The 15,037-nt window shown below is 41.6% G+C and overlaps 1 protein-coding gene across 1 annotated transcript in view; it reads right to left on the bottom strand.

Annotated features, from left to right (window-relative positions):
• DPYD (dihydropyrimidine dehydrogenase) overlaps positions 1–15,037 on the bottom strand; it is a 366,956-nt gene that overhangs the window by 11,109 nt on the left and 340,810 nt on the right. The window contains exon 21 of the mRNA XM_055724875.1: positions 6,188–6,331. Coding sequence (XP_055580850.1) covers positions 6,188–6,331 — 144 coding nt within the window. The remainder of the gene's footprint in view (positions 1–6,187; positions 6,332–15,037) is intronic.

Genomic DNA, 15,037 nt, shown 5'->3' with positions numbered 1-15,037 from the left:
AAAAGAAAGCTGCAAGAGAAAACACCCTGGACAGCTCACAAAACCCTCTTGATGTGATGTCCTGACAAGAGACAAGCAAACTAGCAGCATGTTAAGATAGAAAATAGCACCATAATTGCTGTAATGCTGTTGTTATATTAATGCTCTGGAATATTCAGTCATTCCAGTTTTACATACAGTAGAACAGTGCCCTTCCTCTTACGGGCTGCTAGCCTTGCAGAAGAATCTAGATAGATCGGAGCACTGGGCAATGATTAATGGGATGAAATTCAAGAAGTCCAAAGGCAGGATTCTGCACCTAGAATGGAGTAACACTGGCCACACATATGAAGTGGGAGAGGAGTGGCTGGGGAGCAGCCCTGCAGAACGGGGTGCTGGCCAACACAGGCTCAGCAGGAGCCAGCAGTGCGCCCTGGCAGCCAAGAGGGCAAACCCCATCCTGGGGTGCTTCAAACCCAGCACAACCAGCCCGTCAGAAGAGGTGATTGTCCTGCTGTGTGCAGCATTGGAGCAGCCTCACCTTGAGGTGTGCAGTTCTGGGCCCCACAATTTAAGGATGTGAAGGTCCTTGAATGTGTCCAGAGGAGGGCAACAAGGCTGGTGAAAGGGCTGGGAGGAATATCCTATCAGGAGCAGATAATGAGTCTGGGATCATCTGTTTGGAGAAAAGGAGGCTGAGGGACAACCTCATTGCTCTCTACAGCTTCCTGAGGAGGGGAAGTGGGGATGGAGGTGCCGATCTCTTCTCCCCAGTATTCAGTGACAGGGTGTGTGGGAACAGTTCAAAGCTGTGCCAGAGGAGGTTTAGAGTGGACATTAGGAAACATTTCTTTACCAAGAAGGTGGTCAAAAATAGGAACAGGCTGCCTAGAGAGGTGGCTGATGCCACAAGCCTGTCAGTGTCTAATAAACATTTAGACAATGTCTTTAATATACTTCCACATGCTTTAACTTTCGGTCAGCCCTGAAATGGTCAGGCAGTTGGATTAGGTGGTCATTTGTAGGTCCCTTCCAACTGAAATTAAATTCTATTCTAATCTATTCTACTCTACTACTCTACTCTACTCTGCTCTACTCTATTCCCGAACCCCTTGAGGCAGTCCTCCTACAGTCAGAGCAGGGAGGGAAAGAGAAGGTTTGGACTCTAGAGTTTCTCCCCATATCTGAAGATTAACTTAAATTTGCTTAAACTGTCACATGTAATGAGAATATTCTCTGAGGTACTGTGATAGAGAAGGGATCATTATGGGCTACTGCAGGAGAGATTATTGCTGTGATTTCATGTTGGAGCAAATGCTTGGGGGAAGCTGGCTTCCCATAAATTATGGGAGACGTATGCAGAGTTCCACCCAAAATATGCAACAGCTCCACATTTATGATGAAGATTACAATATGGTCTTTCCCAGGCAGGCAAGCACAAACTAAAACTACTTGTACTGAACCATCCAGATAAAAACCAGGAAGGATCCAAACGGCACACCGTTATGGCATAATAGTGCTATGCCTAGATAAATACACTTCATCTCTCAAGAGGATTTTCTAGATTAAGCACAGCACTGGACTAAATGTGGCTAGGTGCCTCCCAAGGTGCTGGCTCAGCTGGCTGCTTACAGCATCGGCATAAAAAGACTTGCATACATGTATGTGCGGAAGACCATGTAAACATATCTGTACACACAAGGGTGACAAGTAGTTCAAACACAAGGAACTTAAGCTTGAGGGAGATCCTCAAACTTAATATGGATGTTTTTCCAACAGGTGAGGCAACATGTCATGCCCTAACTGCACTGACAAGCACAGCTATGTCAGAGTGTTTAAACTACCAAACAGGGCAATCTCTACAGCAAGACTTGTGGGGTAAAGAAGGAAGAAATAAAATAAGCAGATAAATGGTGACTAAATATTATGGTATAGGCCCTGAAGGACATAGAACTAAATTATTAGGAAAAAAACCCACAGGAATGTATAAGGGAAGGAATTAAAGTAATAAGGAGGTAACCTGAGATAGGCAAATACATTTGTGGGAGCTGTACAGAATTGCAACTGAAAAGAAAAGATCCAGGGCACATATCTACATGCAGCAGAAATTCTGATAGTACAGACAAGTGAGAAAAGAAGAAAAAACTCTGCTGAATATCAAAGTATGCAGTTTCAGTTAATATTGAAAAATAGAGAAAATAAAGAGAAAAGCCATGGGAAAAGCCATCCAAAAATTAAATTAGATTCTGGATAATCACAGAGGGTTTTTTAATCTGCACAAAAAAGCATTTTGGCAGCATGTGCAATTTAAACAAATGTTGGAATTTACATATCACCAACCCAACAACCAATTAGACAGATGAGGGAGTTCTGGGCAGGCACCAGGAAATTTGCAGCAACCCTCCAAAAATACAGCCAGCCAAAGCAGGAGCTATAGCTCTTTCAAGGACAGCTATCAGGTCTGATCAGCTTTCAAACATACCTCTTCAGTGCTCCAGAGAACTAGAGTTACGCTGGGACTAGCTCTAAGAGCTGACCATTCCCACCCCCTGATATCCTAGTCTGAACTAACGGAACGTATTCTCTCCTTTGTCTAGATGATCAGCCAAGAGGGAACTGCTTGGAGATAGTCTGGGATTTGTAATTCTAAATGTGAATGCTTCTTGGACAGTTACAAATAAATCACTCATGTCCAAGCTCCTCTGCTTCTCTCCATGGAAAACTCCTGATCAGGGAAGGGTATCAGATAAGTCACCTTTTTTCATTAAGCTTCACTCAGCTTCCTTAATGAATACCCTGAATCTTCCTGGCAGACTTTATCAACAACATAATAATAGATGGATCTATTAATAATAAACTTTATTAAAATCTCTCCTTGTAGTAGGAAGTTCCCTACTTCAAGCAAAGCTCCGGTATTTTCCTAATGCTTAGTGGGCATCTGTGGTGGGTTGACCCTGACTGGACACCAGATGTCCACCAAAACCACCCAGTCACTCCCACTCCTCAGCTGGACAGGGAAGAGGAAATATAACAAAAGGCTCCTGGGTTGAGATACGGACAGAGTGATCACTCACCAGTTACCGTCTTGGGCAAAACAGACTCAGCTTGGGGAAATTAGTTTAATTTATTAGCAATCAAATCAGAGAAGGATAATGAGAAATAGAAACTAAGCCTTAAGAAACACCTTCTCTCATCCCTCCCCTCTTCCTCGGCTTAACATTAATCCCGAGTTCTCTACCTGCTGCAGTGCCACAGGGGGTGGGGAATGGGCAGTCAGTTCATTTTCTGCCGCTCCTTTCTCTTCAGCTGGAGGACTCCTCACACTCTCGTCCTGCTCCAGCGCAGGGTCCTTCCCACGGGAGCAGTCCTCCATGAACTTCTCCAACGTGAGTCCCTTCCACGGGCTGCAGTTCTTCACTAACTGCTCCAGCATGGGCCCTTCCACAGGGTGCAGTCCTTCAGGAACAGACTGCCCCAGCGTGGGTCCTTGTGACTTGGTCACAAGCCCTGCCAGCAAACCTGCTCCAGCCTGGGCTCCTCTCTCCGTGGCTCCCCAGCTCCTGCCAGGACCCTGCTCCAGTGTGGGCGTCCCATGGGTCACAACCTCCTTTGGGCATCTGTCTGCTCTGGCACGGGGTCCTCCACGGGCCACAGGTGGGGATCTGCTCCACCGTTAACCTGCACAGGCTGCAGGGGCACAGCGGGCCTCACCATGGGCTTCACCATGGGCTGCCGGGGAATCTGCTCCAGCACCTGGAGCACCTCCTCACCCTCCTGCTTCACTGACCTTGGTGTCTGCAGAGCTGTTGCTTTCACATGGTCTCACTCCTTTCTCTGGCTGCAGTTGCTGCTGCCCAGCAGCTTTTCCCCCTTCTTAAATATGTTACCCCAGAAGTGTTACCAGTGTTGGTGATGGGCTCGGCCTTGGCCAGCGGTGGGTCTGTCTTGGAACTGTCTGGCGTTGACTCTATGGGACATGGGGGAAGCTTCTAGCAGCTTCTCACAGAAGCCACCCCTGTAGCCTCCCACTACCAAAACCTTGCCATGCAAACCCAATACAGCCTCTGTCACTACTGTTTTTCTCATTATGGTTAAAACATTCCCTTCTAAAGAGATGGTCAGACTGAAAGACTGTCAAGAATCAGCTTTGGTCATTCCTACCTCCTACTTGCTTCAATCTTTTCCAGTCTTGTTTAAATGAAAGTGAGAAAGATGGTAACCTGATTTTTCTAGCTCAGTAGCTCCTCACAGACACCACACAAAAGTATTCAATGTGTTTATAAACAAAAGTTTTTGTTTGGGGGAATTAATTTTCCCCTTCCCTGCAGTAGGGCGTCTTTTCTTCCTGTTAATCTATCTCCTACTACTTGGGTCTTTTATGCTTTTGTACTTGGTGGTACGCTTGATAAATTATTGACCTCAACATTTTATTTATGTTTTTTTTTCAAATCTTTATGTCTGTTCTTCCCTCTTGCTAAACTTTTTCCTTCATTCAGTTTATTTGCTTTTGGATGGTATCAATTTTTTGGCTTTCTGCTGTTTTCAGAAGCAAGCTATCTCATTGAAAATGCAGTTATTGGCTGTTGCTTCTGCTTTCTCTTTTTCCCTACATCAATACTCTCCCTGCAAAGAGAACAGAACCATAAAACCTCTGAGGTCAAGTAGGCTTTGAAAATGCTCATCATAGTGGGAAAGAAAAAAAAGAGTAGATTGCTTTCTTTGGAACTTTGTTGTATACATAAAGAAGGGAACCTCAGCAAAAGAGGAGGGGAGTGATTTTCAATAGCATGACATAAACCAAAATAAGTAGTCCAAAAAACTGAAAGAGGTCTACAGAAGTAGCAAACTATTTACATTAAACACGAAGATGAGTCAAAATTTCTCCTTGGATGGTTTTGCAGTTCTACCAGTTAGCTGGGACATTGCATGTGTTGGTAAACTGCAAAATTCCCTTGGGAATTATGTGCTGTTTTGACCCACTGCTCTGTAAGGAGACAGTGGGTTGTTTTGACATTGATTACGTGCAGCTGTGATCCTGCAGCAAAGAGGTAAATAACTTTGAGGGAGTATGAAAAGAAACCTGGATGAGACAGAAACAAAGGAGGAACGTGATCTCACCTCTATAAGATAAGGGAACAGCGTGAACAGCAGAGTAGCCTATAGTGAACAGCGGCTGGGCGCGTGGACAGCAGAGTTTGACCAGTAATAAAGCTTTTAGCAGCGCATGTACAGAGTATGAACTTATAAAAGCTGGAACTAACTAACAATAAAAGTCTTTGCTTCACAATCCTTGCAAAGTCTGTGCCTCGTACGCCACGCTGCTCATATTGTTTTTTATGTTTGGCCTTATTTTTGCAAGAATTCTTACAGGTCTGATCATACAGTGCAAGTCTCCTATCTGTATATGTCTGATTTTCTGACAGATATGAGGAAGACTATCAACAAGCTCAACAGATACAATTTTCATGGTGCTTTGTAAAAGGGCCTATATGAGAATCCCAATCTTTAAAAATAAACAGTTTGCCTGCTTCTTTTTCCTATTCAGACTTGAAGTTTTAGTAAGGTCTAAAGCGAACACCTAGAATAATTAGCTTATGATGTTTCGTTTTATTGACATTTATTGGCTACCTAAGGGAACAGAAAAGCTCCAATGTATGGATTATGCAGTAGATAGGGTCATAGGTTTTATTTTCACCTTGACATTTACTCATTGGAGATAGTGGATCAGCTACTTAAACACTCTCCGGCTTTAAAAGTTCAGTCTGAAAACCTTCTGAAACGGCTTTTGTATGTACTGAACACCAACCTTTTCCATTGATCCTACATGAGAGATGGAGGTATGTAGCACATCACAAGTAATCCAAGGTATCATGCAAAACTGAGCTCATAGTGCAGCAATCAAACTGAAAGAAACTGTTAACAGTTCTACTTCATTCTTCAAGGAATTACCCATGCCTTGTTCTACAATTACCGTTCCATTGCCTTCATTTTGAAAAATGACATTAGGGAAATACCTATACATGTACATCACAAACCATTTCCCATTGATTTTGGTTAAAAGCTAGAAAGTCTGCATAAATAGTTGCCTTTGATGCCCTCTAACAAGCTTAAAAGCAGTAATAACCAACTCAAACTGCTAGAAATGACTGTGCATGTCAACTGCCTGATGGCTGATCATTTCTTATGCGTAAGCATGTATTTTTGTTACCTTGATTGCTGGAATAGGCTTCTTCGGAATGAAATGCTTTTTTTCGGGAAGTACAGCAGCGATGTGCTGTTCCATCAGTTTAATCTTGTTCTCAGCTATTATCTTTTTGCGTTGGTCCAGGTAAGGCCCAAAACTAGGCAGTTTCTGCAAGAAAAATCGGGAAACATGATTACACTTAATAAGTGGGTGTAGCAAAAAGGTGAGCCCGATACCAAGGGCGTGATCCTAAGTCCTTGCTGAGTGTGACTTAATTCTTATTCAGGAAGTTGAAATTGAAATCAGTGATGCTGTACCAGAGTGAGAAGTGAATAAAAATCAAATATGAACTTCAGGATCTGACTTGAAAATATATATTGAATATTAAAATATTAATATACTACAGCAGAAGAAGAGCTGAATTGCAGGTCAGCATCCAACAGTCTTATATTTCCCCATTGCATACTTGCTTATATATAAAAATGTATCGTGTTAAATAATTCAAATGTACAGTATGTGGAAAGGTATCATAAAACTATCAGTTTACTTAGAAGGATTCTAACAGTTTAGATTATTTGTGCAGATATCTGAATATATCAATATATATTTTTAACGCTTACGAACTGGTATTTTGCATTCTGATGACAGAAGGCTGGCTTGACCTGTCAAAGTAAGGCTAACAAACACCAAATGAACTGAAACACATTCTAATCTTCCAGTTTAACTCCATATCCCGCTTGCAGTCTTCACTGCAACATTTAATCCCTGGATCCAATTAAGCAGACTCTACAGGAAGATTTCACTGAATTGCAAAACTCATCTCACCCAAGAACGTGAAAGTGCTGGTTCAGATTTCATGGAACACCCAGCTTCCTGAAAGAAAAAGTCCCTTTGCTTACCTAGCAGAGATATGGACAACTGTAATGTGCCACAATCACAGATTTAGGTGAATGAAAAATGGTAGAAACCACAGATTTTGCTTGATGCAAAAGACCATGCCCTTCTTCCCCTGAAACTAGTTCCTTATTCTGCCGAAGTCTTTTATTCACCTAACTAAACCCTGTTCGGAAGCTACTGCAGTACTGCAGAAACTAGCAGGTAGTAACAGGGGATACATAGCCTCAGCAGCTGCTGGCATTAATTCATGCTAATAATACAACCTCAAAGAGCATATTGAGCAAGATACAGTACTGCTGTGGTTATCAATTTTTTAAGAGGGAATTTCAATGTGAATTTTAAAACCAGAATTATTTAAAAATTTAGAAATTATTATTTTTTTAAATGAAGTAAATCCAGAAGAGGTTACCCTGCTTTTCTACTAATCCTTAGAAGAAAAATTCCTCAGTGAGCTGTGTCAGTCATGATACCCAACCTTGGGACCTCAGGCTTCTTCTTAGGACAAATAAAAGCTTCCTTGGCTACTAGGTTTTCAGTACTCTGAGCATACAGCCAGAGAGGGCAAGGTCCTTGAAATGCCACTTGGTTTGTGGCCTCAACACATCTTCAAGTCAGAACAAGACCTGCGGTCTCTTGGTGGTCTCCAGAGGAGGTGTCCTCCTGCAGGCTGGGACCGAGTCATACTCTGGGACACAGCCTCAGTCTAGGCAAATACAAGACCCGAACTATGTGGGACGGTGCAGACCCCATCTGCCCCAAATCTATATGTAGCCCGAGTTTGCCCACTGGCAAAGGGCACTTGCTTTGCCTGTTCAGTGGGAACTTTGCTACCAAATGCCATGGTCAAGGACTTCCTTACAGACATCAGACAAACTTTACTTTCTGTACAGTTACCATACATGATCTTGGAAAGGAAATGTTCTAGGATGTCTTAAAATAAGGCTGCAAATACTACTGCATACAGCAGTAAGGTACTGGCCTTACGCAGCAAAGTCAAATAAGACAGCAAAACTAGAATTATTTTAAACAAGAAAATGAGTAGAAGAAAGAATTTGTCTAATTTCAAGAATACAGAGAGATTAAATTATTTATAAGACTTTTAGAAAACCTAAGACTTAGCAAAAATTTTAAAAATACAGATTTTGATAAAAAGTGTTCTCATATGTCTGCTAGGCTGCATCAATTAGAAATACATTTTGGCTACAAATAAGTAGTAGCTGTGTCACCGAGAAACTATTTTCTTTCCATAATTTATGTGCTGATGCCAACAGCTTTGGGTTTGAGAGGGCAGGAGATCTGATGACAAAGCATTTTTGGACTCTTCCCTGTCTGGCTAGGAATTGAATTGCTGACTTTCAGAGTAGGCAGCAAAGCTAATTTTGCTGAGGTTTTAACTGAAGTAGCAGAGAGAGGAGACAGTTGTTCATGGCTTGACTGACTGAAGATCATCTTTGGGAAGAATAGCCAAATCTCTGCAGAATAAATCCTTTACTTTTCAGTTCTCTTGAGGTATGCCCAATCTCCTCATTTCTACAGACAGAAATACTGAGTATATTGAAATTAAATAGCCGATCTAAAGAAAGGTGTGGAAAAAGAATTAATTTTTGTGTATAGGTGAAAAGTGAATTACAAAGGTAATTAATTAATTTTCTAAGCTGTGAGATGGAAGTATTTAGATTTTTACATCTAACATAGCTGCTAGCTGGAACGTACAGCAGACTTTCTGAAAACTGCAATGCCATCAGTACCATAATTCAGATTTTTGTAATGACATGCATACAGTTAAATTAAACTATATAATTTATATCTTTTAAAAATAAATGAAATTATGATTAATCTAGAAAACTAACATCAAACATTAGTCCTTGCTGTTCATTTCTGGTTTTCCATCAAGAAAAAGATTAAATTGAATTTGAAATAATGAAGGAAACACCTAGGTCTTGGTCCAGGCTTGGGCATACACAATGAGCTTCCACTGACTTAGCAGAAGGTGACTGTCTGCCCATACAAATGGTCTGGTTATTTTGTGTTTGGAGTCCAGCAGTTCACAAGCAGCCAAGCCAAATTTCATCAAACAACACTGAAAACCAGCAATCTTTTCTATAACAATAAATAATACATGAAAATATAGCCTCAGGAGCTTAGGAAGGGCTTATTGATGGTTCCTCTTATAAGTAATGCACAGATAGGGAACGCTGATGAGACTGCTTATTGTTCAGAGTTATGGTTTCAAACATTTTGGAGTCAAAGGCCATATGAAATGGCAAACAATATTTTAATGAAGTGAGTTACTGGATATAGAAAAAGTGGGAACATGTTGAAATAACTGCTGAAGAGATGGATATTTAAGAGAGTTTAAAATTAAATAAACTCTAATTGTTGTAGGGGATATCTTCCTAAGCACATGGGGAATTTAATACCACAATTCCCAATGAAAGCAACAAGCACAGAATTTGGTGAGGTTAACTCTTGCTCACTTTTGAAATCTTCCTACAGTATGGTTTGTTTGGTGGGGTTTATATTTATTTATTTATTTATTATTTCCAGATAATCCAATGTAACTAAACTCTCCACAAGATAGCTTTGATATCTTTGCCATATCAACATCTGCCTAAAAAACCCAATATGAATATGTGTATAATAGCAAGTGTTTAGAACACTGCAACAAACAGTAATTAGGTAATCCTTGTCTACTTATATATCTGTATCAGTGACGTCTATAGCTGCATTATTTGTATCCGTCTGTATATAGCCATAATTTAACATGCTTCTATTGGAGGGATAACATTGAGAACAGTGCCAAAATAAATATTTTAAGTGGTATTACTTCATTGTTTATAATTGCATTATCACAAAACTGGAAGCTTGAAATAGTGTCATGGAGTATTTTACAAAAAGAAAGGAAAAGCCCAAATTCTCACCCACCAAGACTTCCAAAAGCTGCCTTTTAGCTGATGAACTGTATAAATCTCCAGTAACACTGTGATTTTTGTTTGAGCAGTTTCTCTAGGGATTCATCATTGATGAATTTGTTCTCACCAGAAAAGCTAAATCCTACTCATTTAAAGATAACAGTATCTTCCACTAAAACTGTCTCTATCCAGATATAAAAAAGCATTACCCTGCCAATAACGAACTGACAACATAATGAATCAACAATGAAACCTTAAGCCAGGAGAGCTTTAAGGTGAATAAGTCTGTTTTGATTATAATTTATTCATGGATCAATCTGAAAGTAATTGAGCATATTATGAACTAAAAAGGTGCTTGTTTCCTAATGGTAAAGAGTAAAGAGAATCCTCCACTTCCAATTGCTGCAATTTTTATGGGCACACAGGCAAGCAGCCTAACTGGTAGAACAGGCTAGTGAAGAGGGCAGCGCAGTGTGTGTCAGACAACCCAGACTGTACTTCCAAGTTTGAAACTGATCTGCTCCTTAATCTGGGAAAGTCCACGTATGTCTCCATGATGTAGTCATGGCTTGCTTATCTGGGAGCTGTCTCCTACTAATGGGCTGGATGCTATCTACTATTAGAAGACCCAGATTTCAATTGGCACAGTGTATGGGTTTGCATGGCAAGGTTTTGGTAGTGGGGGCTACAGGGGTGGCTTCTGTGAGAAGCTGCTAGAAGCTTCCCCCATGTCCCATAGAGTCAATGCCAGACAGTTCCAAGACAGACCCACCGCTGGCCAAGGCCGAGCCCATCACCAACACTGGTAACACTTCTGGGGTAACATATTTAAGAAGGGGGAAAAGCTGCTGGGCAGCAGCAACTGCAGCCAGAGAAAGGAGTGAGACCATGTGAAAGCAACAGCTCTGCAGACACCAAGGTCAGTGAAGCAGGAGGGTGAGGAGGTGCTCCAGGTGCTGGAGCAGATTCCCTGGCAGCCCATGGTGAAGCCCATGGTGAGGCCCGCTGTGCCCCTGCAGCCTGTGCAGGTTAACGGTGGAGCAGATCCCCACCTGTGGCCCGTGGAGGACCCCGTGCCAGAGCAGACAGATGCCCAAAGGAGGTTGTGACCCATGGGACGCCCACACTGGAGCAGGGTCCTGGCAGGAGCTGGGGAGCCACGGAGAGAGGAGCCCAGGCTGGAGCAGGTTTGCTGGCAGGGCTTGTGACCAAGTCACAAGGACCCACGCTGGGGCAGTCTGTTCCTGAAGGACTGCACCCTGTGGAAGGGCCCATGCTGGAGCAGTTAGTGAAGAACTGCAGCCCGTGGAAGGGACTCACGTTGGAGAAGTTCATGGAGGACTGCTCCCGTGGGAAGGACCCTGCGCTGGAGCAGGACGAGAGTGTGAGGAGTCCTCCAGCTGAAGAGAAAGGAGCGGCAGAAAATGAACTGACTGCCCATTCCCCACCCCCTGTGGCCCTGCAGCAGGTAGAGAACTCGGGATTAATGTTAAGCCGAGGAAGAGGGGAGGGATGAGAGAAGGTGTTTCTTAAGGCTTAGTTTCTATTTCTCATTATCCTTCTCTGATTTGATTGCTAATAAATTAAACTAATTTCCCCAAGCTGAGTCTGTTTTGCCCAAGACGGTAACTGGTGAGTGATCACTCTGTCCGTATCTCAACCCAGGAGCCTTTTGTTATATTTCCTCTTCCCTGTCCAGCTGAGGAGTGGGAGTGACTGGGTGGTTTTGGTGGACACCTGGTGTCCAGTCAGGGTCAACCTACCGCACAGAGCTACGTATCTACACCACTCCAGTCGAACAGAAGTATATCCTGCTGGTCCAAGCTGATGCGATGGGCCATCAAAAAGAATACTAGAAAATAGTAATTTTCATAAAAATTATTTTCAGAGAGCAGTGATCACAAGGTAAAGAAAGATCTTATATAAACAATTCCAGGGATCGTTGGCTCATGGAAATTTGGGGCAGCACTATCATTTAGCTATGAGAGAACACATTTCAAAAGTACTCTTTCCCTCATGCGTGAAGAATTTCCTATACTGAATGTAAAGTTGTTATCCAATTTCTTTTATACTTCAGTGTAGCTGCAATCTGAGGTATGAGAATATGTATGCATTCATTCTCTAATCTCCTCTTGTGCACTTTCAACATTTAAACACTTTTAAGTGACAGTGATGTCCTTCACAGATCTGGAAATGGAACTGAAGCCAAACTGTCTTACTTCACATCTTTCAAGTGTAGATATTTCTGCTTCTACTCAGCAAAAGTAGGTGAGAACAAGAATGTAGACTGAAAAATGTCTGACAAATTGAACTGCTAAAAGAGAGTTCAAATTGCTCTACTGAAATACTCTATACTGGTTGTAGTAGACATGCACCAAACAAAGGCCCACATACTCTGTAGTCATTGAAATGGATGGATAATTACCACACCAAGACTTTGCCATGCAGCGGCACACACTAGTGTGTTCTAAAACACTGGTGTGATTTCAAAATCAAACAAGAGATGGCTTTTAATCTTCCTTCTCTGTCACTTGTTTTTCTGAATAGATCTTTCTCTGAAATTACTTAACCAACAGCTTTCCCTCAGAGAAGGAACAAAGAAAGGAGGCAAAAATAGAAATTCTCTAAATGACTGGAAAGGGCAAAGGTGGTCAACTACTTTCACAGAATCACAGAGTGGTTGAGATTGGAAGGGACATCTTGACATCATCCAGACCAACCCCCACCAGTTTGTCTATGAGGATGCTATGGGAGACAGTGTTGAAAGACTTGCTTAAGATAACACCTACTGCTGTCCTCTCATCTACCAAGCCAGTTGTCTCATTGTAGTAGGCTATCAAGTTGGTCAAATGTGGTCTTCCCTTCATACATCCACGCTGACTACTCCCTCTCTGTGAAGAACAGTGTACTGGTAGTAGGTTTAGTTACCCTTCCCAAACACCACTCTCTACTCTACACATGCAGAAAAGCTGGGCTTCATCCCTTTGCTGCCTTGGCAGGATTACATCTGGGAAGGTTTCTTGTTGGCTTCTGAGAACTGAGGAGACAAGCAGCAGGGTGGGTAAAAGCAAAGAGTTAAACAGCTTGGGAGGCTACACAGTCAAATGACTACCTCAGACACAGTTAAAGCTGTGAAGACTGCAGACAAGAATGAATAGCTTTGAAGAGGGTAATAGGTGAAGCAGGACCCCTGAACGTGGGAGCATGGTATGGAAAAGCAATCAGATAAGGGAAACATAAACATTTAAGCAAGGTAGACAGCTGCCCTCACCCAGGAGCTACAAGAATTTAAATCAGGTTTGTATGGGTCATTTTATATGCCCTCAGCACAAAGGTTTTAGTAATGTTTGACCCCCATTTGTTCATGTGGAAAACTTCTATATTTGATGTATAAAGTTTTCCAGAGAAAGCAGTTTCAATTTTAATGATTTTTTTTTCCATTTGCTTCTTAATCCTTCATATTTACTACTTCTAAAGTCTAATGTGCTCAAAATGGCTGCATTTATCTAGAAACCTTATTACATGCTGCACGTACATGTGGCCTTGACCATACTTTACACTGCACTAGTTTCCATTCAGTGGTCTGCCTCCACCCTCTTGCAACTTTACAACAACAAAAAAGATTACTAAAGTTTCCTTAAGTGGTATCTGCTTTCTTCCTTGTTCTTGGAGAATACAAAGAAACACGATTCTAACATTTCCAGAGAGGAAGAAAACACAAAGTCCCAGTACCAAAGAACAGCAACAGTAACAACAACAAAATCTTGTCACAATGTCAAGGTAGCTTGTGTTCCTTCTGGGAAAAAAAATCCAACCCAACAATAAAGCCAAAAGCTGAATTCTGTTCCTCTAAGGTGGCAAATAACACACATATTCACACTCACAGATATATGGAGGGAATATTTTGCACAAGCTTGCCCCACTAATCAGGTAAATTGCTTAACTAATGAAAACTAAGTATGTATGGCAATGGAGAAAGTGAAGCTGCAAATTCATAATCTTTTAGACGTTCTTATTCTTTCAGAAATTCAGTTAAATTCTCTTAAATAGGTGCTCTTCTCTGCGTCAGTCTGGCAATGCTAACATATGGGCTCTTCCTGCATGGTAAGGGCCCATAGCATAAAGGGGTCATCCAGATGGCAGTAGGGGTCATGTCAAGACCTCCAGCAGGGAATCCTGCAAGGACCCTCCCCATGGCATGTGGACAGGCAACATGCCATGGAGAGGACAAGGTACTTCACTCTATTAGTTTCCATCTGATAGTGAGCTTCTTGGGCCAACACCGGTTATTACAGCCCTCAGAGCTGCTGTAGTTACATTTGCAAGAAGCCACAGAGAATTTGTCCCTTGTATTAAAGGATTCACCCATTCTCACAGCTCTTTTTCTTAGAGCTGAGACATTACTGGCATCACTGCCTTCAATGATGTGGAAATGCCTTCAAAATAAAGGACAGAACACAACAATTCTTCAGAAAAAAAACCCAAAACCAAAAAACACAACAAAACAAAACAAACAAAAAACCTCTGCCTTTCAGTTATTTTGATATTTTTTTCCTGGAACTTTTATTTGCTTCGTAAACAGTGCTGTCTCAATAATCTGTAATTACTACACATATACTTGTTCCTGTAACCTCTGCTCACCACACTATGTGTGTATGTACCACTGCATTTACTTACTCTACTATTCCGCTTGCTCTTTAGACCATGATTATTTAAAGCGGGTGAGCTAACCCCCAGCCCTGCAGTAATTCTGAGACTAAACTAAACATTAATGTGTGTTCTAGGAAAACATATTGCTGTGACCTCACCATGAGATATACAGTACCATGCTTGAGTTTGCAGATAAAACCATTATTCAAAATAACAATTATTTCTTCTCTTATCATTTTTCTAACACTGTCAATTTTTTTTCTACTAGCTGAAAATGATGAACAAATTATTCTTCATGTTCTACCTCAAATGTATGTTTTTTAACAGTTTATATATACACCTGTAAAATAAAAGATTTTAGGATTATAGGTTTACTATAGTGCAGCAAAAACTTGCATTCTACAAATGTACTGAA

Source organism: Falco cherrug, chromosome 12 (assembly GCF_023634085.1).
Source record: "Falco cherrug isolate bFalChe1 chromosome 12, bFalChe1.pri, whole genome shotgun sequence".
NCBI lineage: Eukaryota > Metazoa > Chordata > Aves > Falconiformes > Falconidae > Falco > Falco cherrug.
Note: the sequence above shows the minus strand (reverse complement) of the source record. Positions and strands in the feature narration are given on the sequence as shown.